Below are 23,866 nucleotides of genomic sequence, written 5' to 3' on the forward strand. Positions count from 1 at the left end.
ATATGAAAATGCAGACTCCAGGGGTACATTTTGTAATGATACAAGCCTTCTGAGGAAATTTTCTGACAGGAGCTTTTAATCCTGCTGTGGTCTGTTTTACCCTTTCCAATACGGTTTTCCTCTGTGCTTGCAAAAAATATCAAAAAAGACCAGTTGGCACATTCTGAATGTGTTTTCTGAACAAGTATATAAGTAGAGAGGGAGGCCATTTTGCAAATGCAGATAATGCTGACAAATCATACTTCCAAATAAATTATAATTTGATTTAAAAAGGTTGCCTGCATGTACATTTGCCATTTTACAAAGAGCAACTGTACTTCTACCTCCACCCAAATTGGTAACGATCTTATCTTACAAACAACCCTTAATATTTTAAAAGCTGCAGAAAAAACAAATACATGAATAAATGAATAAACAAAAAACACATAGGGAAAGGGTAGAAGCTCTTGCTCCAAGGAGTAGATGAAAGACTGATAAATGAAGCTGAGGTCCCCCCAGTGCTTTCCTTTCAATAGTTTGTTATGCTAAAAATATTTTAGTTTTTAAAAACTCTGCACTTTCCTCATTTTTATTGGAACTCAATTTGTGAACCACAACTGAGTCTCTATGTAGGATCTCCAGAATGCAAATCAGAAAAAAAACTGAGATTTTATTCAGATTTTTCTATTAGATTGAGCCACTAATGTTTGGTAAAGCGCACTTGATGGTTAAAAACACAACTGGCATGATAAAACTACATGAAATAATATCTACTTTATTTGAACAGTCATATCAAGAATGGCCCTAAATTTAATCAAAGACTAAATTTAATGAAAGACTCTCACATTAAAGACTCTGGATTGTTTGAAGGTATTTTGCCTGCAGGTGAGACTGGTTTTGAGGGCACAGAAACGTAGCCTGAATGAACCATTCAGAACTCATCGTGCATCCAACTGAACATGTTTCATGCTTACCCCATTTTTTTTTTTTTATGCAACAGGCTCAGTTTTCTCACATTGGTGCTTCTCTTCATGCTAGAACTGCTTATGTCTACAGAGTCCCCGAAGAAGCAAAAATCCTTTTTTTAGCATTAAACATAGCATATGGAGTTCTTCCTCAGCTCTTGGTCTATCGTTGTATCTACAAACCAGAGTTCTTCATAAAAACAAAGGCAGAAGAAAAAGTGGAATAAAAATATTACTTCATGTTCCTTTCTAAATTACTAACTTTTGTTATACTGGTACTGATATTATGTCCCATTTCATTCTCTTCTCATACATGAATACTTAAAAATATGTACATTCTTGCTCTGCACTGTATGTGTGAGCTATATGGTACTGTGTAAATTTTTGAAGCAAAATGGAAATTCTTGAGAAAGTCTGTTTAAAGAAATATATTCAAAATCATTTGTGAATAAACTTGATCATCCATCTCAATATTCTGTTTGACATATGAAATAATTATAAGTGTAAAAAATTACAATTTAGTGTCAACAGTAGTGAGCATGAAATTATTCAAAAGAGAATATAGAGAATATGGCCTGTTCATATTAAAAAATTCAAAACAGTGAATGCAGACTGCAGAAATAACTTTTGCAAATAAGATGAATATGCTTCATTATTAACTTCAATATAAAAGGCAAATCATCAGAATATTTGTAAATGTTGTTTGAAAAATGTTTTCCCAAGGAAAGTTCATTATTTGCTGCTGTTTTAAGAAAATTACTTTTACTAAATTTTTTTGTGTGAATTTAAATAGCTAAATAGGAATCAATAACTATCTCTACCCTTAATGAACACTTGTTTTAGTGGTGGCTGAAAATATTTCTATTGTATTTCTGTGTATATTTTTAATAAAATTATTTTTGGCCTCTTATGAAGACAAATCTTATTAAATTTGAAACATTTCATATATACACATAAAATTGCTTTTAAACAAAATTTGTGAGTTGTATATTCCAATTCAAAACGTCATCTACATTCCCCTTATGTTTCAGTGTGAGCAATGAAGAGGCCTTTTGATGAATTAATTAAATTTCATTAATTTAAAAATACATTCAAATATTCAAAATTAAAAAGTATCTTTTAAAGAAAAAGTATTAGATTGACATCCCTACTATCTTTTTATGAACTTTCCATGTTTGGGATTGTATGTTGAATATACTAGAGAAAATCAGTATTTACTAAATGAAAGAAACACACCAAAAATACAAACAGCCACCTCCTCACTGTGCCCTGGAATGATCAATGGACTGGTGCTTTCATACCCTTAGCTGCCATCATCATCATCATCATTAATGGCCCTAGGCTTTTAGGTCTGCTCACATTTTCTCATGTTTTTATTAGCTCTCACAAAGAAAACCAAAAGAAAATGGGATACAAATCAATGCATGGATAATATCAAGTTACAAAATCTAGGGTCCACAGGGCTGGTAAATATGCATGTGTAAGCAAATCATGTAGTCATCTCCCCTTCATCCCCTACAGTGTTTTCAAATAATCTAAAACCCAGCGAGTGTTTAAAAAAAAAAGAAAGAAAAACCCTCACCTGCACTTGATTCTATTGTCAGCTTGCTGTGAACAATTTTTGCTTTAATATATGAATTACATTAATACCTCACATTACATATATGAAGCCAAATTACACTAACTTAGTTTGCTTACAACCTCAAATCTTACTCCCAGTACACATTCCAATAAATTTATTCTGTAAAAACAATACATTTTTTTGTTTTTGATTTTTTTACAGTAAACTTTTCAACTACAAACCTTGAATACGCGAAAGATGTTCCAAGGACAAGCATTAACAGGATTGATAAAACCCAAACTGACTAAATGTGTTCTCACAATATAAGCTGGCATAAAAATAAATAAAATTCTCTATTATCACAATAGCAACAATAATGTACACATAATAATGGTTTATGGATGAATATTAACTATTCTAATTGTAGTTCCAAAAGAAAACAGTTTATTTTAAAAGTCTACATTTAAAAGTCAATGTTTTGTCTGGTTTCCCATAGGGCTGTTGCTGATTCCAGCTTTAAAATGTGAAGTATCCACCTTGAGTGCTTAGCTCAAAATTGTATTGGCACTGGGAAAAAATAAATCATTGCCTTTATTTTGGAGTAACACAAAAAGACTCACTAACTTCACATATAGAAACTTAGTTTGTGTACATAACAATATGAATTTTGAGAAGTATAAGCTGTCAACTAGCTATTTCTAATACGGAATAGATATTTTACAATATGGTTAAACTTTACACATGGCCTCAAAACTGAAGGACAATTTTAATTTCGTCTTCAATATACCAACATTATGTATTTAGGAATTAATTCCTGGGTCTGTCAAAGAGAGGAAATTCCATTCTTAAGCATTATGTTGAGTGGTCATCTAAAAAATGTTAATTTATATTTAACTGAGTGTTTGGTGATGGTGGGGTCAAGGCAGGAAAATGATGATCATAACTGCCTTGATAAAAGGATCCTAGACATGTATAAGTCTGCGCAAAAATCTTGATAATCCTTAGTGGTTAAGGGCAACCTCATGCAACCAAATAACATGAAATTAAATCAGTAACTTTTAAAAAAGGCTAAAATGTCTTTTCCCCCCAAAACACAACAGAGAGGAATATGAATAATGTACATACAAACTGGGGTTCTGTCAATGACAACAAGGACTATGTGTTGGTTCATATCAAATCCAAGAATATTAGACAACCAAACATATAACCTTCTTGTGGTTTCTCTTAATATGCAGCATTCATTATGGTAGTTAGGTCTGTAAAAAAAAAAAAAAAGAAAGAAAACAAGCCTTTAGATGATTTAGGATACTAACAATGAGAGCTATCCACACCTAGACAGTATATAATTGGGTTTTCTGAAATTTTAATATGCACTGCAGCATTAACAATACTTACTGAGCAAAAGCAGCTTCTGTGGCTTTGCTTTAGACCTGTCAGTGCAAAAAGTTAAAGGAAATACTAGGGTATTTTTAGTGCCCCATAGAAAAAAATTATAAACCTTGTCTACTGTCTGTCAGGACAGAGTGCAGCAGTGCACATTCTACAATTCTAGGACTATGTTTATTGCTGGAATACATCATCAATGCAGAAACTGATATAATCTATCTTTGTGAGGACTTTCTTCAGAAAGAAAGGTAAGCTGTGTAAAATTTAAAAAGCCCTTAGAGTGTTAGAGTGTGCACGAATTACTCTTTAGAATATTTATAATTTAATTACTTGTGACACATGGCTCAAACATAAGAGTTAATCAAGATGTACAAAGTCTCTGACTTCTTGCTTTTAAAAAAAACCATGAAGGATAAGAGGAAGCCTAGATTTCTTTTAAAATTCAGATGGCATCCATGTGACAAACAGAAAATAAAACATTTGTTTCATAAAAGAATTATGTTTCGATTTGGGTCCCACTTTAAATTGTGTCTGGTTCTATTTCCCCAAAAGGATGCTATTTTTTTCCCCTCATCATTAACCCAAATATATTAAACCCCCTAGTAATACCCTCATGAGATGAATGAAAGAGGGAACTCAGCCCTCAAATATTTTTTTTCTAAAAACAGCCTGCTTCCATTCTTAATTTTACTAAATGAATGAACATGTTTGTAAGCACATGTGCATGCTCATGGGTATGTTCCCATTCAGACAGCCAATATGTATACTAAATGGTATATATTATAATAAATGATTCCAGGACCTACAAAGGAGAGAGAGTTGCCAAACCTTCTATCCCCCCGCTAAGATGGCAGAAATACACTTTTTAGCCTTCTGTACCCACCAAAATGAGGAAGTAAATCTTAAAAAAAAAATGTTTAAAATTTGTGAACTTCAACAATGGAGTGCCTGGTAACTCCTAATTATTTCTTAACAAAAACACCGGTTATAAGATTATACTCACAGAAACTTTGGAGGATCTTCCTCCCTTGTGAAGGAGGAAGACACCCATTAGAACAATGAAAAACTGTTAGTCAACCAAAGAAATCTGTTTTTTTTTTTTTTTGAGACAGAGTCTTGCTCTGTCACCTAGGCTGGAGTACAATGGCATGATGTCGGCTCACTGCAAGTGAGCCCTCCCCGTTTCAAGTTATTCTCCTGCCTCAGCCTGCTGAGTAGCTGGGATTACAGGTGTGTGCCACCACGCCAGGCTAATTTTGTATTTTTAGTAGAGATGGGGTTTCACCATGTTGGTCAGGCTGGTCTTGAACTCCTGACCTCGTGATCCGCCTTGCTCGACCTCTCAAAGTGCTGGGATTACAGGCATGAGCTGCCATGCCTGGCCGAAACCTTCTTTAACAATGTTATCTTATTATTACTGTGAAAGGCAATAAATTCTATGTTTATCTTGGTAGAACACTCACAGTAAAAACTACTCAATCCACATCAAAGAATATTTTTGGAACAGGTGGTCCCATGGCAGTCTCAGAGTAGTATTAATACCCAAACAAAGTGAAGGGAGCACCAAGAATGTGACTACAGTTTTAAGGACATGCTTTTTTTTGGTCTTTAAACAAGGTGCTGTCAAATGGGTGCTTTGTAAAAGCAAATTACAAAATCTGAGATTAAAAAATTCTCATACCATAATCACTTTGCATCCATGTATTGAAAACTACATCTTGCTAATTCATCATGGTATACATTCTGGACAGGGTACTCTGACTGTCTCCTAGATCTGAAGTCTCCTCTGAGTAAGTAGCCACAAGTGGTTCCTTATGCACTGGTTGCCATGCATCCCTATATTAGATAATGGCTGGAGAATCCAATCAGATTCTCTCTGGAGGTATCTAAACGTGAGGCACACTGAGAGGCTGTAGGGTGGTAGCAAAGCTGATGGATACCCAGAACACTATAAGCAGAAGTTATGAAGCGATAGAAGCCGTAAGGATCTTTTCAAGGAGTAACATTTTGATATGAAGGAATGATGATATTCAATATGGCTTTGCAGACTCAGCAATTTGGCACGTTATAATAAGTAACCTATTACTTCCAGAAAAACAACTATTTTTTGCCAATGATAAAATTTGAGTGTTTAGTGAAAACTAGAATTTCAAATCCTCCATGACTGATAGTTTTCCAATATTTAAAGACTTTTTTTTTTTAGAGACAGGGTCTTGCTCTGGTGCCCATGCTGGGGTGTAGCAGTGTGATCACAGCTCACTGTAGCCTTGAACTCCTGGCCTCAAGCTATCCTCTTGCCTCAGTTTACCAAAGTGCTGGGGTTACAGGTGTGAGCCACCAAACTTGGCCCCAATACTTAAAGACTTTTCTGATGAGATAGGTAGTGATATTAAAAATGTGATTAAAAATATTTTGTACTGAAATGGGTTAATATTTGGAAAACCCAAGTAATTCAGAGAATCTATATTTTCTAAATGGGGGAAAGCTATTCAAAGTGCTAGACAAACAGGCATATGAAGAAAAGCTCAGTATCGCTGATCCTTAGAGAAACGCGTCAAAACGGCAGTGACATACCATCTCACACAAATCAATGGCTATTACTAAAAAGTCGGCTGGGAGCGGTGGCTCAACCCTGTAATCCCAGCACTTCGGGAGGCCGAGACGGGCGGATCACGAGGTCAGGAGATCGAGACCATCCTGGCTAACACGGTGAAACCCCGTCTCTACTAAAAAATACAAAAAACTAGCCGGGCGAGGTGGCGGGCACCTGTAGTCCCAGTTACTCGGGAGGCTGAGGCAGGAGAATGGTGTAAATCCAGGAGGTGGAGCTTGCAGTGAGCTGAGATCCAGCCACTGCATTCCAGCCTGGGAGACAGAGCAAGACTCCGTCTCAAAAAAAAAAAAAAAAAAGTCAAAAAATAACAGATGCTGGCAAGGTTGCAGAGAAAAGGGAATGCTTATATGCTGTTGGTGGGAGTGTAAATTAGTTCAACCATTGTGGAAATCAGTATGGCAATTCCTCAAAGAGCTAAAAACAGAACTACCATTCAACCCAGCAATCCCATTACTGGTTATATACCCGAATGAATATAAATCATTCTACCATAAAGACACATGCGGCCGGGCGCAGTGGCTCAAGCCTGTAATCCCAGCACTTTGGGAGGCCAAGACGGGAGGATCACGAGGTCAGGAGATCGAGACTATCCTGGCTAACACGGTGAAACTCCATCTCTACTAAAAAAAATACAAAAAACTAACCGGGCGAGGTGGCAGGCGCCTGCAGTCCCAGCTACTCAGGAGGCTGAGGCAGGAGAATGGCGTAAACCCGGGAGGCGGAGCCTGCAGTGAGCTGAGATCCAGCCACTGCACTCCAGCCTGGGCGACACAGCAAGACTCCGTCTCAAAAAAAAAAAAAAAAAAAAAAAAAAAAGACACATGCATGCGAATGTTCATTGCAGCACTCACTATACAATAGTAAAGACATGGAATCAACCTAAATGCCCATCAATGACAGACTGGATAAAGAAAAAGTGGTACATACATACCACGGAATACTATGCAGCCATGAAAAAGAGTGACAGTGTGTCTTTTGTGGGAATATGCATAGAGCTAGAGGTCATTATCCTTAACAAACTAACACAGGAACAGAAAACCAGATACTGCACGTTCTTGCTTATAAGTGGAAGCTAAATGATGAGAACTCATGGACACAAAAAGGGGAACAATGGACACTAGGGCCTACTTGAGGGTAAAGGCGAGGAGGGAGAGGATCAGAAAAAATAACTATTAGATACTAGGCTTAGAACCCAGGGTAACAAAATAATCTGTACAACAAACACCCATGACATGAGTTAACCTTTATAATAAATCTGCACATGTACCCCTGAGCCTAAAATAGAAGTTAAAAAAAAGGGCAAGACTATTAAGATACTCAAATCTCCATTTTTCAATTAAATATCTGTATAATAACAGATTTTCTTCATATACCTTCAACCACAATTACATATTACAATAAAGAGAATGCAGAAATAGATATGAGGATCTAGTTGTCTTCTATCAAATCAGACATCAAAAAGATTTGCAAAAATGTAAAAATGTCATTCTGCAAACTTTTCTGTGAAATGTTATTTTCATAAAAATGCTATTTAAATGCTATTTAAGTGATGGATTTATTATATTAAATGAATTAAGTATTTTTAAAATTTGTTTTTATTTCTAATTAAATAAATATCATTAACAATAACACATAAAAACAAAGCTCTTTGGGGCCCTCAATAACTTTTTTTTTTTTTTGAGATGGAATCTCGCTCTGTAGCCCAGGCTGGAGTACAGTGGCACAATCTCAGCTCATTGCAACCTCTGCCTCCCAGGTTTAATCGATTCTCCTCCCTCAGCTTCCTGAGTAGCTGGAATTACAGGCGCATGATACCACGCTTAGCTAATTTTGTATTTTTAGTAGAGATGGGGTTTCACCATGTTGGCCAGGCTGGTGCTGAACTCCTGACCTCAGGTGATCCACCCACCTTGGCCTCCCATAGTGTTGAGATTACAGGCCCCTTAAACGGGGCCGGGTGCAGTAGCTCACGCCTGTAATCCAAGCACTTTGGGAGGCTGAGGCAGGCAGATCACTTGAGGTCTGGAGTTCGAGACCAGTTTGGCCAACGTGGCAAAATCCTAACTCTACGGAAAACACAAAATTGGTCGGGCGTGGTGGTGAGTGCCTATAATCCCAGCTACTTAGGAGGCTGAGGCAGGAGGATCGCTTGAACCCAGGAGGCGGAGGTTGCAGTGAGCCAAGATTGTGCTACTGCACTCCAGTCTGCGCGACAGAGCGAGACTCCATCTCAAACAAACAAACAAACTTTTAATGGTATTAAAGAGGTCCTGAGACCAAGAATAAATGAGAGTAAACGGTGAGAGGTAAGACTGCAAAGATAAACTGGGGTCAGCTGTGAAAGGCATTATATGATGGAATAAGGAACTCAGACTTAATCTTGTGGGGCACTGAAGAGATATAAGGGGGCAGCCACTATATTGTAGAAAGAACTGGTTCAGGGTCAGAAGAACAAAGGCATGGCCACATGGTAAATAGGGTAAACATTGTAGCTATCATCCCAATGTTTATTCTATCCTCTGTCCCTCCCTCCAATTGTGTGGAGCCTTTTTTTAAAAATGATTTAAGACTTTATTGTCATTTGAGGGTCTGTTTTCCAAATAATCTCTAGTAAATATATTGGAATAATTAGAAATTGTAAGTCTCAATTTACGGATACTGCACGATTCTCAGACTTTCCCCTCCACTGACTGCCAGGCAATCGTCAGCACCAGACAAGGCTGCCCACCACTAGTATCTTTCACTGCAGCCCTCCTGGGCTCAAGCAATTCTCCCGCCTCAGCCCTAGTTTGGACTACAGGTGGATGCCATAGCTGTGTGGTAGTCTTGTGATTTGGGGACCTGAATCCAGCTCCAGGGGTGTGGAGAACCTGAATGGTGTGAGCCAGTTCTAATCCTCTTGTATCAGTAGTTGGTTTAGGGATGGGTAGCCTTCTGATATAGTCTCCAATGATTCCTGCCTCCAGTATCTCTACATCACATTCTTGTGTAATCGTTGCCCCTTGAGTGTGGGCTGGACCTAGTGACTTGCTTGTAATAAACAGAACGAAGCAAAAGTAATGGAATGTCACTTCTAAGAAGGTTACAAAAGACTGACTTCTGTTTGCCAGCACTCTCTCTTGCTGACACTTTACTGCTTACTCTGATGAAGCCAGCTGCCATGTTATGAGCTGCCTCATGGTGAGATCCGTGGGGCAAAGCATCAAAGGAGGCCCCTGGGAAATAACTCATGAGGAACTGAGGCCTCCAGTCCAACAACTGTGAGGAGCTGAATCCTGCCGGGAACAATTTGAGTGATCTTAGAAGAGGATCCATCCCCAGTTGAGCCTTAAGATGATTTGAGTCCCTGCTGACACCTGGACTGCATTTTGGTATCTCACTTTCTTTTGCAAGAGACCCAGAGACAGAGGATTTAGCAAGTTGCACCTGCATGGACTCTTGATGAGTCTTGAAAAGATGAGATAATAAATGCTGCTTTAAGTCACTAGGTTTCAGCTACATGGCAATAGATAACTAATACAGCAGGTGTAAGCCAATCAGTGCATGGTGTCCTCCTGGCCACAGATGAGTAACTTCCACCTTCTATCCATATGAATCAATGGAACTCCAAGTATTCTAGATAAGGGTGCCTGCTCCTTTCTGCCTCCTGCTGCTAGTGGCAGGAGGGAAGAAGTACTCAGAGAGCCTCTGGGAGCAAAAAGGGACCTCGTAAAAATCTCTTCTTTCCCTTTACAATACGCGTAACATCAATGCATCATCTGCTTTGAGACCATCAGGCTTTTTATTATTATGCCCTTTATCCTCGCTTACTTTGGATACTACAAGATGGGCTCCAGAGCACCCATCACTTCCTGGACATATATCCCCAGTCAGCTTTGCACAGATCCTTTTATGGCCTTATTTCTTAACAGAACCCCCCACCCCATTCTTTAATCTCTTCTACTTGGCCCCCTGAAAACCACAGTTAGCCATTAGCAAAACTCCTATATTCCCAATTTGGATTTCCAAGATATTCCACTCAACAACTTGTTTTAAACCTGTTTTCTTCTAAGGGCAGTGCTGCCTCTTTCCCTTTAACCCTCTCAAATGGTAGCTTTGTTCTCTCCCACAGCTCTTATACTACTACTTGCCCTGGAGGTGGAGAAGGTGTCTTTCTTGCTCCTCCTTACTATTTATAAGCTATTCGTTCTCTCCGTTGTGCCCCACATTTCCTGAAAATAAAAGCCTCCCAGTTTTGAATCTCAGTGTAAGCTACTCCCCTCCTTACTGCAATCACCTATAGACTCCCTGGATTACTCTCCTTACTCTTTAAAGATTTCACTTCTGGCCCTCTGTCATTCATCATAATTCCTGTGATTTCAATATCCACATAGATTATCTTTCTAACATTCTGGTATCTCAGTTCCTTGGTGTCCTCTCTGCCAAAGGTCCTGTCTTCTAAGACCCTACCTCAGTCACTCGCTCCCATGGTTTCTCTTCTCTTTTTTTTTCTTTCTCTTTTTTTTCCCTCTCTCTCTCCCTTTCTTCTTCTTTCTTTCTTTTTTTTTTTTGAGATGGAGTCTCACTCTGTCGCCCAGGTTGGAGTACAGTGGCTCGATCTTGGCTCACTGCAACCTCTGCCTCCTAGGTTCAAGCGATTCTCATGTCTCAGCCTCCCGAGTACCTGGGACTACAGGTGTGTACCACCATGCCCAGCTAATTTTTGCATTTTTAGTAGAGACAAGGTTTCACCATATTGGCCAGGCTGGTCTCAAACTCCTGACCTCAGGTGGTCTGCCCACCTCAGCCTCCCAGAGTCCATGGTTCTTTCTGAAGACAAGTGATTCACAACCACTGGGAGTAACTGGAAATACTGTCCTAAGCCACTGTTTTGAAAGCAAAATTATGTAGGCATTTTAGGTTATTATTAAGAAATCTGGGGTTCTACTGGCATTTAATGCATGGGGTCACGGATACTAAATGTCTTGTGATGTAGACAGTGCTCTTACAACGAAGAATTAAGTGTCCCACTGGAAATACTAGTAGCACCTGCACTGTCATCGGCAACTACTGCAACCTTTCCACGATTCTATTCAAATACCTCACTCTTCTATCACCATTTGTATTTCCAGGTCATACTTAAAATTTGTTGACTCTATCCCTTCCTCATTTACATCTTTCCTCTTAACACATGTTGGATTCCATGGTCCATTGTTATAATCCTTGTATACATCCTTGATTCCCTGGCTTCTAATCCTCTTTACCCTACTCTCTGGGAAAACCTTCATTCTAGTTAAATTCAATTATCTGTCCTCTCTGTGACTGCATAATTGAATATGCCTGGAGAAAAACACAGCCATTGTGACCGCTCTCACTTCAAATTCAAGACCAATGGCCTCAAGCAAGCCTTTAGTATTGCCTGGCAATTCAACTTCATTTCCCAAGTTCATGCATTCTCTTATTCTTCTAAATGACTATTTTGTACCTTTTCCTCCTCTTGAATCTTCCAACATTTTTTCCTATTCTCAGCCTCAAATGCTAACCTTGTTCCGTAAGAAAATAGAAGCAATCAGGTAAGAATTTCTACAAGCTCTCACCCCAAGTATCTACTTACCTGTATCTGTGCCCAAATACTCTGCCTTTCCTTCCAATTTAATGGATGAACCAAGGTAACCCCTCCAGATTGCACCAGATCTTATGCCTTCTTTCTTTCTTTTTTTTTGAGACAGAGTCTCGCTCTGTCGCCAGGCTGGAGTGCAGTGACATAACCTCGGCTCACTGCAACCTCTACTTCCCGGGTTCAAGCGACTCTAGTGCCTCAGCCTCCCGAATAGTTGGGACTACAGGAGCGCACCACCACACCCAGCCAATTTTTGTATTTTTAGTATGGTGTATTTTCACCATGTTGGCCAGGATGGTCTCGATCTCTTGAACTCATGATCCACCTGCCTCGGCCACCTAAAGCGCTGAGATTACAGGTGTGACCCACTGCGCCTGGCCCTACCTTTTTGCTTTCTAAAGGACACTGCTTCAGCAATTCTTTCTTACATTATCATTTTGTGATCATTTCTGACTTGGATTACTCTTACTAGCATATGTAAATTCTCTCATCAAGAAAAAAAGACCTTCCTTGAACTTCTATCCCAGATCATGACTATTAAATATTTGAAAACTAAAAGTAGGCAATTAGCCCTACATGATATCAGGACTCATTATAAAGCTACTGTAATTAAGAGAGTGTGGTATTGACCAATGGAACAGAATAGAGAAGCCAGAGAGAGACCTATGAATTTATGACAGATGCACTGCAGATCAGAGAGAAAAGGAAGGACAATGCAATAAATGGTGCTGGTTCAAGTGGTTATGCTTAAACAAGACAGAAAAATGCTAGCCATAAAAAGGAAAGTTTGATAAAGTTGACTACAATACAATAAAATTTAAAAAGTCTGTTCACTAAAAAATCAGAAAGAAATTGAATAGATAAGCCATAAACTCGGAGAGGATATCTGCAAGAAATGTGACGATCCATGTTAGTTAGAAGCCAGAATATGTAGAGAAGTCCTACAAATCAGTAAGAAATGAAATCCAATAGGAAAATGGGCAAAACCCAAAACAAGCACTGTACAGAAGAGAAAACATAGGTGGTCAATAAACATGAAAGGCAGCTCAACCTTATCATTAATCAGGGAATTATAACTTAGCACTATAATGACCATTTTATACTCACTATATTGGCAAGAATTAAAAAGCCTGACTATGCCAAGTTAATCACAGGGAACTCTTCTACACCTCTGGTAAGAATGTCCAACTACTAAGGAAAATAATTTGGCATTATCTTGTAAAGTTAAAATCCATCAACTCACAAGTCAGTATTTTCAATTCTAGTTACATACGCTAAATAAACTCGTGTACATGTATACTAGGAGACAGGCATGAGAATGCTCAGAGTCACACAGTTCATAATAATTGCAAAAAGTCAAATTGTAATACTTACAACTAATTTATAAGGTTACTCATAAAGATCCTTTATGAGCATTATAAATTTTAGGGAGTTGTTCATTATTATAAGAACTGCCGGGGGCCGGGCATGGTGGCTCACGCCTGTAATCCCAGCACTTTGGGAGGCTGAGGCGGGCAGATCACGAGGTCAGGAGATCAAGACCAGCCTGGCTAACACGGTGAAACCCCGTCTCTACTAAAAATACAAAAATATTAGCCGGGCGTGGTGGCGGGCGCCTGTAGTCCCAGCTACTCGGGAGGCTGAGGCAGGAGAATGGCGTGAACCTGGGAGGCAGAGTTTGCAGAGAGCCAAGATCGCACCACTGCACTCCAGCCTGGGCAACAGAGCAAGACTCCATTTTGAAAAAAGAAAAAAAAATTGCAAAAAGCTGGAAACAACCCAAGAGACTGGATAAATAAGTTGTGGTATACCCACAAAACTGAATATTATACAGTAGTTAAAATAGACTACTGCTACACATAACCACATGAAGGAATCTTAGGAAAACAGTGCTGAGTGAATGTCGTAAGTTTTTAAAAAGCTAAAAATAAGCAAAATTAAACAATACACTGCTAAGTATACACCTATATGTTAGGTATGGGCTAACATTTTAAAAAGAAAAGGAAATAATACAACATTAGTGCTCATCTCTGGGTAGGAAGAGGGACTGGAAAGAATACATAAATAGATACAAGTTAATTGTGATGTTCTAGTTTTTAGGTTCAGCGGTAGGGTCACTTTATAGCTTTATAACCTTATATTTATATATATTATTTAGTATATAACAAATATATCATTAAAAATAGGCTCTTGCTTCCCACTTAAGCTCTTACTAGCTGTGTGATCCTAGGCCAATTCTTTCAGCCTCAGTTTCCCCAACTAAAAAGCAAAAGCAATACCTGCATCTACCTCCTGAAGTTTGTGTGAGGATTAAATGAGATAATGCATGCAGAGCACGCACAATATGTGCCACGCAGGTTACTGGTGCTAGCTAGTAGCAGCTATTATGTTCTAAGGTGCTTTCAAAAAGAAATGGTTTTATTAGTGGTTAGAACAATGAATCTACAATGCATAGGATATACAGAATGAAAACGTCATCAGTAAAGTTGAAATCATGTGAATGGATAAGATGAACACAAGAAGTTGTGGAGTAGAAGTGTGCCAAGTCAGACTGAAGAAAGGAGCTCTAGAAAGAGACTAAGAAGGAACAGGGAGAGGAAGCAGAAGAGATTGGTAACCTGGAAGAAAATTCAGGAGGAGAAATGTCTAATGGAATTAAATTTTGCAGAGGTGAAAACGAAGACTAAACGAGACATTGGATTGGGCAAGAAGAGGATCACTAGGAACCTTTACAAGAGGAATTTCAATGAAGTGGTCAAAGAAGAAATAAGAGTGCAATGGGTTAAGTCATGAGGAGGAGGAGAGGAAATGGAGACTGGGAGAAAAGATCATTATTTTTACGAAGTTTAGAGATGAAGGGAAACGTGAAAAGGGTAGAATATAAGATTGAAGGGAGGTATTGTCAAGATTAAGGGAGACCTTAGGCTGTTTATAGGCAGAGGGGAAGGAGCCAGTGGAAAAGAAGATGTAGTACAGAAGAAGGGGACAAATGACTGGGTGTGCTTTGGAGAAAACAGGAGGAGATACTATTCTGAACCATGACAATAGACAGATGTAAATTAGTGCTTCTCAGACTTTCATTTGCATATGAATTACTTGGGGTTGAGTTAAAATGTAGATTGATTCAGAATCTGGAGTCTGGGGCAGGTCTGAGATTCTGCATTTCTAACAAGCTCCCACATAATGTTGATGCTACTGGTTCACTGACCACACTCTGAGTATTAAGGGGGTAGGACAACTCTTCCTTTGTCATGAGAAGTGCATCTAGAAATAAGTTTGGTAGTAAAGGGAAGAGAAATTGTTGGAGTTGTTGCTATTTGCATGTTGAAGCTACCTGACATACAGGTAGCAGGTGGAATAAAGAGAAAATCAAGTGAGCCAGGTGTTCAAGTTCTCAGTGACTGTTAGCAGGTATATGTCCCTGGGAAGGCTGCTGGCAAAAGCAGTGATAGAGGACTACTTATTAGAGAAAAGTCAAGAGGATGAAGATAAGCAGAGGACAGAGTAGGGCTGACCTGGGTGAGAGGAATAAGAGAACAATCAGAATCATAATACTTTGGGAGTAATTATAGATAACTGGGATGAAGGAAGAAAAGAGTTGAGAGGTAAACAGGACTGACATGAATAGGCAAGAACTCAGCTGAAACCAGATAAATTTCTTAGGTCATTATTTTTAAATGATTTAACATTGTCTAACCAGTCTTCATAGAGGATAAAATGCAATGGGGGCAAAATTTGCCTTCACTAACAGTTTTTTCCAAAGGTGGACTTACCTGTGCTTTGAAGTTAACAAAGGTTAACAAAAGTTATGAAGAGTCAACATAGACAAATTTGTCCCTGGGGGTATTTTAAATATCAATATTCAAACATTGTTTGCATTTTTAAAGTCCTCATGGGCACACTGAATTACACATTGCTTCTGGGAAAGAAGCAGCAGTACATAATACTCTATTTTGAACATGCCATTGATTTTGTGATAAAAGAAATACAACTGTTGAATTTTGAGGTGGCATTTCATAATTTCAGTATTTCACATTGTACTTTAAAAAGACTCTAAAGTTGCTAAAATTAGTATACAGAATAATAGACCTGTTCATAGAGTTCCAAATTGACAGGCAGGTGTAATTCTCACTTGGCTCTTTTGTTCTCAGACTCTAAGAATTAAATTGATTATATTAAAGAGCTGAGTGGATGCATATAATAGGCTGAGAATACTTCTCCATTTATTAACACAATGTTTACTAATGTTGACATATTAATGCTGAATCTGAAGCAAAATGTCTTCTAATAGAAGGTAACAGAAATCATAAGCACATCCTTACCCCTTCACTCGTTTTCTGCAAGTCTGAAGTTGTGTTTCTTGTGTCATTGCCCGCATCTCCACCCTCAGAGCTGCTTTTGTTTTCCTCTTCTTTGCAGTCTTTGTCATCTTCATCTCCTGGAGATTTCCGGGACTGTTTAGAGGATTTCTAAATGTTCAGACAAGTTAAATATTATAGTCAAACCCAGAAATCCAAATGTACAAGTAAGAGACGCAGAAATAGCTGACTTGCATCTAGTCTTAGTGGTAGATAGAGGATATACTGACACAACATGCAGTATGCCAAGGCTCAGCTAGGTGACGCTGGACAAATCATTTCACCTCATTGTGCCTCAGTTTAACTAGCTGGAAAGGAAGCAGAAGTGGGCTAGATGACCTCTTAGTTATTTCCAGCAATGTGATATTACAAGCAGAAAATGAAGATTAATGTACCCAGAATACTGTCGATGAATAAATACAGCTGGAAGGATACCACCTTAAGAAGGCTACAGAACTGGAAGGTACCCTAAAGGTCATCTTGTCCTCCCCATCATTTTATAGTAGTGGAAATTGAAAGAAGTGAGGTGAACTATCCAAGAGAATATACAGATATTCATGCTGAACACCTCTTGAAGTTGTTTGGCTAGTGGGATACCCAGAATCATCTTGACAAAACTGTTTGATATAAACTATTCTTTTCAATTATGGAGAGTTATTTAAGAACTCAAGGCTATAATGGTGAACCAGTCCTTTTTCCTTGTCATTTTGCATTTGAAAACAAGATGAACTCTAGAGGAAGACGAAAATACAATTAGTTTGCCTCAAGAGTTGCTTGGCAGCATAGCATTAAAATTATAGAAAGCTGGCCCCAATTATGCACCTTAAGAAAGTAAAATATAGTGTTTTTCTACACTTCCTCTTTGAGACATTTTAAGAATCTTCAGGCACATTGCAAGTAAGAGGTAAGGCAAAACTGATTTTGCCAAGTTACTTCTGGTCTTCCAGAAACGAATGAGCAAACTGAAGCTTCTTCAGATAATCAGTTTTTTAAAATGCCATTTTCAAAGAGAAAACATGGTGGCTCGTGCCTGTAATCCCAGCACTTTGGGAGGCTGAGGTGGGTGGATCACCTAAGGTCAGGAATTTGAGATCAGCCTGGCCAACATGGCAAAACCCTGCCTCTACTAAAACTACAAAAATTAACTGGAGTCAGGCACGGTGGCTCATGCCTTTCATCTCAGCACTTTGGGAGGCCGAGGTGGGCAGATTATCTGAGGTCAGGGGTTTCAGACCATCCTGGCCAACATCGGTGAAACCCCGTCTCTACTAAAAATACAAAATTAGCTGGGTGTGGTGGTGGGCAGCCTGTAATCCCAGCTACTTGGGAGGCTGAGGCAGGAGAATCACTTGAACCTGGGAGGTGGAGGTTGCAGTGAGTGGAGATTGTATCACTGCACTCAACCCTGGGTGACAGAGTGAGACTATTTCAAAAAAACAAAAAACAAAAAAAGAGAAAACATCATCTAGCTGTGTGGCAGAATATATAATTAAACTGTTTCTATTTTACTTAACTGAAACTACCAGCCAAGCCCAAAATGTCAGTTTAAAATGTGAGTTTTACTTTTTACATGAAGGGAAACAGGGATTTAATAATATAAATGTGGAGTATTTCAAGTGAAGATCAAGAATGACAACAGTAAAAGTGAAAAGCTTTCTCCTTATAGTATAATTGTTAAAATGTAGCAACTGCTTTACATAGTAATTTTCAAATAATAGTCCTCCATAGGCAGTTCTTTTTTTTGAGAAGGAGTCTCACTCTGTTGCCCAGGCTGGAGTGCAGTGGCGCTATCTCGGCTTACTGCAAGCTCTGCCTCCCAGGTTCACAACATTCTCCTGCCTCAGGCTCCTGAGTAGCTGGGACTACAGGCACCCACCACCATGCGTGGCTAAGTTTTTTGTATTTTTAGTAGAGACGGGGTTTCACCGTGTTAGCCAGCATGGTCTCCATCTCCTGACCTTGTGATCTGGACGCCTCGGCCTCCCAAAGTGCTGGGATTACAGGTGTGAGCCACTGTGCCCGGCCCCCAGTAGTTCTTATAATAACGAACAACTCCCTAAAATTTATAATGCTCATAAAGGATCTTTATGAGTAACCTTATAAATTAGTTTATAAGTATTACAATTTGGCATGTATTTGAGATATACAGAACAGAATTAGGGCATTACTAAAGTTTTATTAATGAGTCACAACATTCAGTATTCTGTGAAGAAATCTGGCCGCTAAGCTCTATTCGGTAACCTTGAAAAGTTCTTCAGATTACTGAAACTCCTGTAATTTTGGAGAAGGACTCTGTTTCATCAGTGTGGTCTTAAATTGGTTGTGTGTTTGATTTTCGCTTTTTTTTTTTTTTTTTAACTAAAATTACTGGTTTATCAACGCCAGTTTAGTTTGTTGTGAGCCTCTCATTAGTCCTATTGTATATAGTAAATAATTTGTACACAAAATATTTTTGACCTATAATTCTCCAGTATCTGTTATGACTCAAATATGAATAATCCATAGCCTTACTGCTAAAGAGAGAAGACATATAATCTCCCTCAAATCTGCTATAGTATGACTTTTCATTATGATTACCGAGCGTTTTCCTTAGAAAACTGAAATTAGGTGAGGTAGAGGAGACAGGTGTGGGGCCTTTCCTTCTACCCAACTGGAATGTAGCAAAAAAAAGTTTGAGAGCCATTAATTTTCCATGCAAATGAAGACTATTCAACTCTAAGTAATAGACATAAAGAAAAACTGGCTGGGCACAGTGGCTCACACCTGTAATCCCAGCACTCTGGGAGGTTGAGGCAGGCAGACTGTTTGAGCTCAGGAGTTTGAGACCAGCCTGGGCAACAAGATAAAAATCTGGTCGCTACTAAAAATGAACAAAAAAAAAAAAAAAAAGCTGTGTGTGGTGGTTGGTGCACGACTGTAGTCCCAGCTACTGGGGAGGCTGAGGTGGGAGGGTAGCTTGAGCCCAGCGGGCAGAAGTTGCAGTGAGCTGAGATTGCACCACTGCACTCCAGCCTGGGTGACAGAGCAAGACCCTGTCTCAAAAAAAAGAAAAATTAAAAAAAGGAAAAATCACCGTATTTGTTTTTTAAAAATGAAGCAATTGGGAAGCCAAAGTGAACAATGAAGTTACGCTAGGTGACTGGTTCTCTAAATGTGGTTCCCAGATAGTAGGATCAGCCTCACCTGGAAATTTGATTCCTAGACCCCACCCTAGACCTTCTGAAACAGAAATTCTGGGGATGGGGTTCACAATGTTTCTATTTTACTTAACTGAAACTACCAACCAAGCCTAAAATGTCACGTTAAAATGTGGTGATTTTTACTTTTTACAAGAAGGGAAAACAGGGATTTAATGATACAAATGTGGAGTGTTTCCAGTTAAGATCAAGAATGATAGTAAAAGTAAAAAACTTTTTGTTCTCCTAAAAAATATAGTATAACTATTAAAAGTGGCAAGCTTGTCAAACAATGTAAGCTTGTCTTTATTTTTTTTTTTATTTTTTTTTTAGTAGAGATGGGGTTTCACTGTGTTAGCCAGGATGGTCTCGATCTCCTGACCTCGTGATCCGCCCGTCTCGACCTCCCAAAGTGCTGGGATTACAGGCTTGAGCCACCGCGCCCGGCCAGCTTGTCTTTATAAGCCTTCCATGTAATTCTAAAACATGTAACAGTTTGAGAACCATTATGCTAGGTTATTTCATTGATATTAAAAATAAAAAGCTATTCTTCTTTTTTCCTTTTGAGACAGGGTCTCACTCTGTTTCCCAGGCTGGAGGGCAGTGGCATGATCATGGCTGACTACTCGCCTAGACCTCCTGGACTCCTGCGATCCTTCCACCTCAGCCTCCCAAGTAGCTGGACTACAGGTGTGAGCAATCACTCCCGGCTAATTTTGTTTATTACTTGTGGAGATAAGGTCTCACTATATTGCCCAGGCTGGTCTCAAACTCCTGGGCTCAAGAGATCCACTTGTCTCAGCCACTCAAAGTGTTGGGATTACCAGTATGAGCCATTGTGCCCAGCCAAAAGGCTATTCAATGATCATGAAGTTGTAATCTTCAAGGAAAGCAAAGGAAACGATCCCTTAATTTAAAATAGACAAACATTAGTAAGCTAAGTGTGTCTTTACCCTTTCTCTGCTTTAAATTTTAAGTCCACCCAGGTGGAGCCCCATTACTTCTGGTCTTTCTAATAAGCAATAAAATAATGGCATTTAAAAGCCACATATCCACACTATTAAATGCCTAGGCAACATTAGGTAGCTTAAATAATTTAGGGTTGCACAACACATTAGGTGGAAGCTCAGCAGGCAATCGTAAATTAAGTAAAATCAATTCAAGTAGGTGTTTAAATGAAGTTCAAAATGCTAAAACAAATTCAGCTTAAAAAATAATTGCAATGGAAGATAAAGTCTGACAAAGAAAATTCTAATTACTTTGTTGTCATTTGCAAACTTTATCCCCATCCAAGGCAATCACATGTTTTTCATTAGGTACACAGGAAATAATTCTGCCTGTATGCCAGTTGGGTAGTTGGGAAAGATTTTATATACTGCCAAAATAAAATGCTGGTAGTCTAATAAACTCTAGGTACTTGTTTTTAGAGTTTCCTAAGTATATTCAGCCACTAAATACCAGAATTTAAATAGAAGTAATTTATCCAGGTATTCAATTATATGACAGACCAATTATAGTGAAACCTGTACCAATCTCTGGTCTTCAAGGATCCATTTATCTTGCTTTCAGTTTCTAAAAGGTGAATAATTTTCACAATCTCAGAGTTCTTTCAATTGTATTTCTGAATTACCACATGAAAAAACCTAGACTTTCAATTTGTAAATCTAGGATCATGTCATTCCTCTGTTTAAAACCTTCAAGTATTATTAGATTTGGAATAAAATCCAAATTTCTCATTATGGCCTACAAGTCTGCATTATTAGGCCTTTGCCAGCCTTTCCCCCTTGGTCATGATTCCCCAGCCACACCTTCTTTCAATACAGGAAAAACATGCTAAACTCTTCCCTGTCTCAGAGCTTTGCTGCTACATTCCTTTCCCTCTGCCATATATGGCTGCTTCTCCCACTCTCTTCTTTCAGGTCTTAGCATAAACTACACGTTTTCAGAAAGCCCTGGTCACCCTATCTAAAATAGGGGACCTATTTTAGGTCCCCCTGCTCCCACTGAATTCCTTCACACCCTTTCACAATTTATTATTTACATGATCACTGTGTGCTACCCCCACTCTCTATTGTACTATAATTTATGTGAAGGCAGGAATGGAGTTGCTCACCACTGTATACCTAGTCTGGTGTCTGGAATAGACTAGGTGATCAGGAAATAAAAGAACGGAATAAATAAAGAGCCAAAGTACATTCTTTGAAGCAGAATGTCAAGTAAAAATATATCTTTTTAGTCATGTCACATAGTAATGTTTTGGTCAGTGACAGACCACATACACAAAGCCTAGATGTGTGATAGGCTGAACCACCTAGGTTTGTGAAAGTATACTCTATATTGTTTGCACAATGACAAAATTGCCTAATGATGCATTTCTTAGAACCCCATAGTTAAGTTTCATGTGATGCATTTATACATATAGTACATAGACATAGTCTTGAATTATATTGTGTCTCCTACATTTCTCAATTCTTTAGAGCTTGTCCGGAGGTTATTGTAGGAGGCAAAGCTACTCATATAGCCTTAACTAAAGAACAGTCCCCCTCCAACTAAAAAGGTGGTATTTTCAGGGCCAAATCAGCCCTAAAGAGTCAATAGTCAGATCGCTCTAATATCTAAGGTTACCTGACTTCCCTCTGCTGTATTTTGTCTCTAAAGGCAGAGGCTCCATAGAATTTAGTATTTTTTCTATGTACCCAATAAACACATGGAAAATAATCTAAAACTGTTTAATGAAAATGCATGTAACATTAATAACAACGGGAAGCTTCTTAGTAACCTTTGAAGTATATGACTTTTTCCGTTTTGAGCCTGCTTTTTCATTCTTTCTTTTGCCTTTTCCATCTTCTTCTACTCTATCACCTTCTTCCTCACTGCTTGCATCTGCAGTATTTCCACCTTCTCCCTCAGTTTCTGAAGAGCTCTGTTGCTGAATTGCCTAAGAAATAATAAAATATTAGCTCATTACATTTTTGAAAAAATAGCAAAGAACAAACACTGAAAAGAACTACTCTGTTTTAATTTGAAAGGGTACCACTTACTTGGAAGATTGTGAAAAACAAAGGGCTGTCAAACTGAATTTTCCAATGGACACTTGATCTGAACCCTTCTGATTAAGAATTACATTTAATCCAAAAAGCTATTGGAGTCAAAAAGAATTCTGACTTCAAGGTAACTACTATTAGTAGAAAGGACATATAAGAAAGATCTGAAAGAGTATTAAAACCAAAGAAATGAGATATAGCAAGTGACAACGAAGTAAACCATTACCTGGTATCCAGTAAACTTTACTCCTGGGTTATTTTCTATTTCCCACAATCCTTCATTAAATCCTTTCCGTTTGTTTGACTTTCCAAACTTGTCTTTGTACTCCTTATATGGAAAAAGGTCTTTGGGACCTAGAAATGCACTGTAGAGATATATTAGAAATATAATTGACACACTGACCTTCAGAGGTAAGATATTTTAAATATCAGTATCAATGAAGATGTCAGAGCATATCATAGCAAACAAATGTAAAGTACATACACACCCTTCAAGTTAGGCACATATTACAAGGTGTTTTAGACACATACTTCAAGGCAGAAAAAATGGATAGTTAAGCCTACAGCCACCTGAATTGTGCTACTTTGATTTTAAATTATCAATATCTTCATTTAAAAACCAATTTTTAGTTACATAATTAGAACTAAATATGTCTACTTTGGCCACTTAAATCATCATCTTAAACTAAGATTTATCTATGCTAATGTTACCATAGGTAAGGGTTTTATGAAATTCACAGTAAAAATATAAATACTAGAATGAAAAAAAGATTTTAACTCTCTATATAGTACTTCCCCACTTAACTGTGGTTTTGCCTTCTGTGGTTTTAGTTACCCATGGTCAACTGTGGTCCAAATATAGTCAGTGGAAAATGTGGTTTTAGTTACCCATGGTCAACTGTGGTCCAAATATAGTCAGTGGAAAATAAACAATTCTTAAGTTTTAATTATTACACCCCTCTGAGTAGTGGGATAAAATCTCACGCCCACTCCATCCCACCTGGGACATAAATCATCCCTTTGTCCAGCATATCCATCATATTTGCACTACCTGCCCACTAGTTACTTAGTAGCTATCTCTGTTATCAGATGGAAAAATCATAGTATATATAGGGTTCATACTATCCATTGTTTTAGGCATCCAATGGAGGTCTTGGAATGTATCCCCTACAGATAAAGCAGGT

General features: G+C 38.4%; 2 protein-coding genes across 10 annotated transcripts in view; one reads left to right on the forward strand and one right to left on the reverse strand.

Annotated features, from left to right (window-relative positions):
- TM6SF1 (transmembrane 6 superfamily member 1) overlaps positions 1-1,854 on the forward strand; it is a 29,539-nt gene extending 27,685 nt beyond the window's left edge. For 8 of the 9 annotated variants that reach the window (XM_009210796.4, XM_003901314.4, XM_021940825.2 and 5 more), the window contains one exon: positions 980-1,854. In XM_009210796.4, the coding sequence (XP_009209060.1) occupies positions 980-1,171 (192 nt within the window). In that variant the 3' untranslated portion in view covers positions 1,172-1,854. The remainder of the gene's footprint in view (positions 1-979) is intronic. The other variant, XM_031668403.1, reaches the window with a different exon arrangement.
- Positions 1,855-2,549: 695 nt separating this feature from the next.
- The window catches only part of HDGFL3 (HDGF like 3), a 76,805-nt gene continuing 55,488 nt past the window's right edge, over positions 2,550-23,866 (reverse strand). The window contains exons 3-6 of the mRNA XM_003901316.5: positions 22,909-23,047; positions 22,418-22,576; positions 16,427-16,573; positions 2,550-3,761 (exon numbers count right to left, since the gene is read on the reverse strand). Of these exons, the coding sequence (XP_003901365.1) occupies positions 3,756-3,761; positions 16,427-16,573; positions 22,418-22,576; positions 22,909-23,047 (451 nt within the window). The 3' untranslated portion in view covers positions 2,550-3,755. The remainder of the gene's footprint in view (positions 3,762-16,426; positions 16,574-22,417; positions 22,577-22,908; positions 23,048-23,866) is intronic.

Source organism: Papio anubis, chromosome 7 (assembly GCF_008728515.1).
Source record: "Papio anubis isolate 15944 chromosome 7, Panubis1.0, whole genome shotgun sequence".
Lineage (NCBI taxonomy): Eukaryota > Metazoa > Chordata > Mammalia > Primates > Cercopithecidae > Papio > Papio anubis.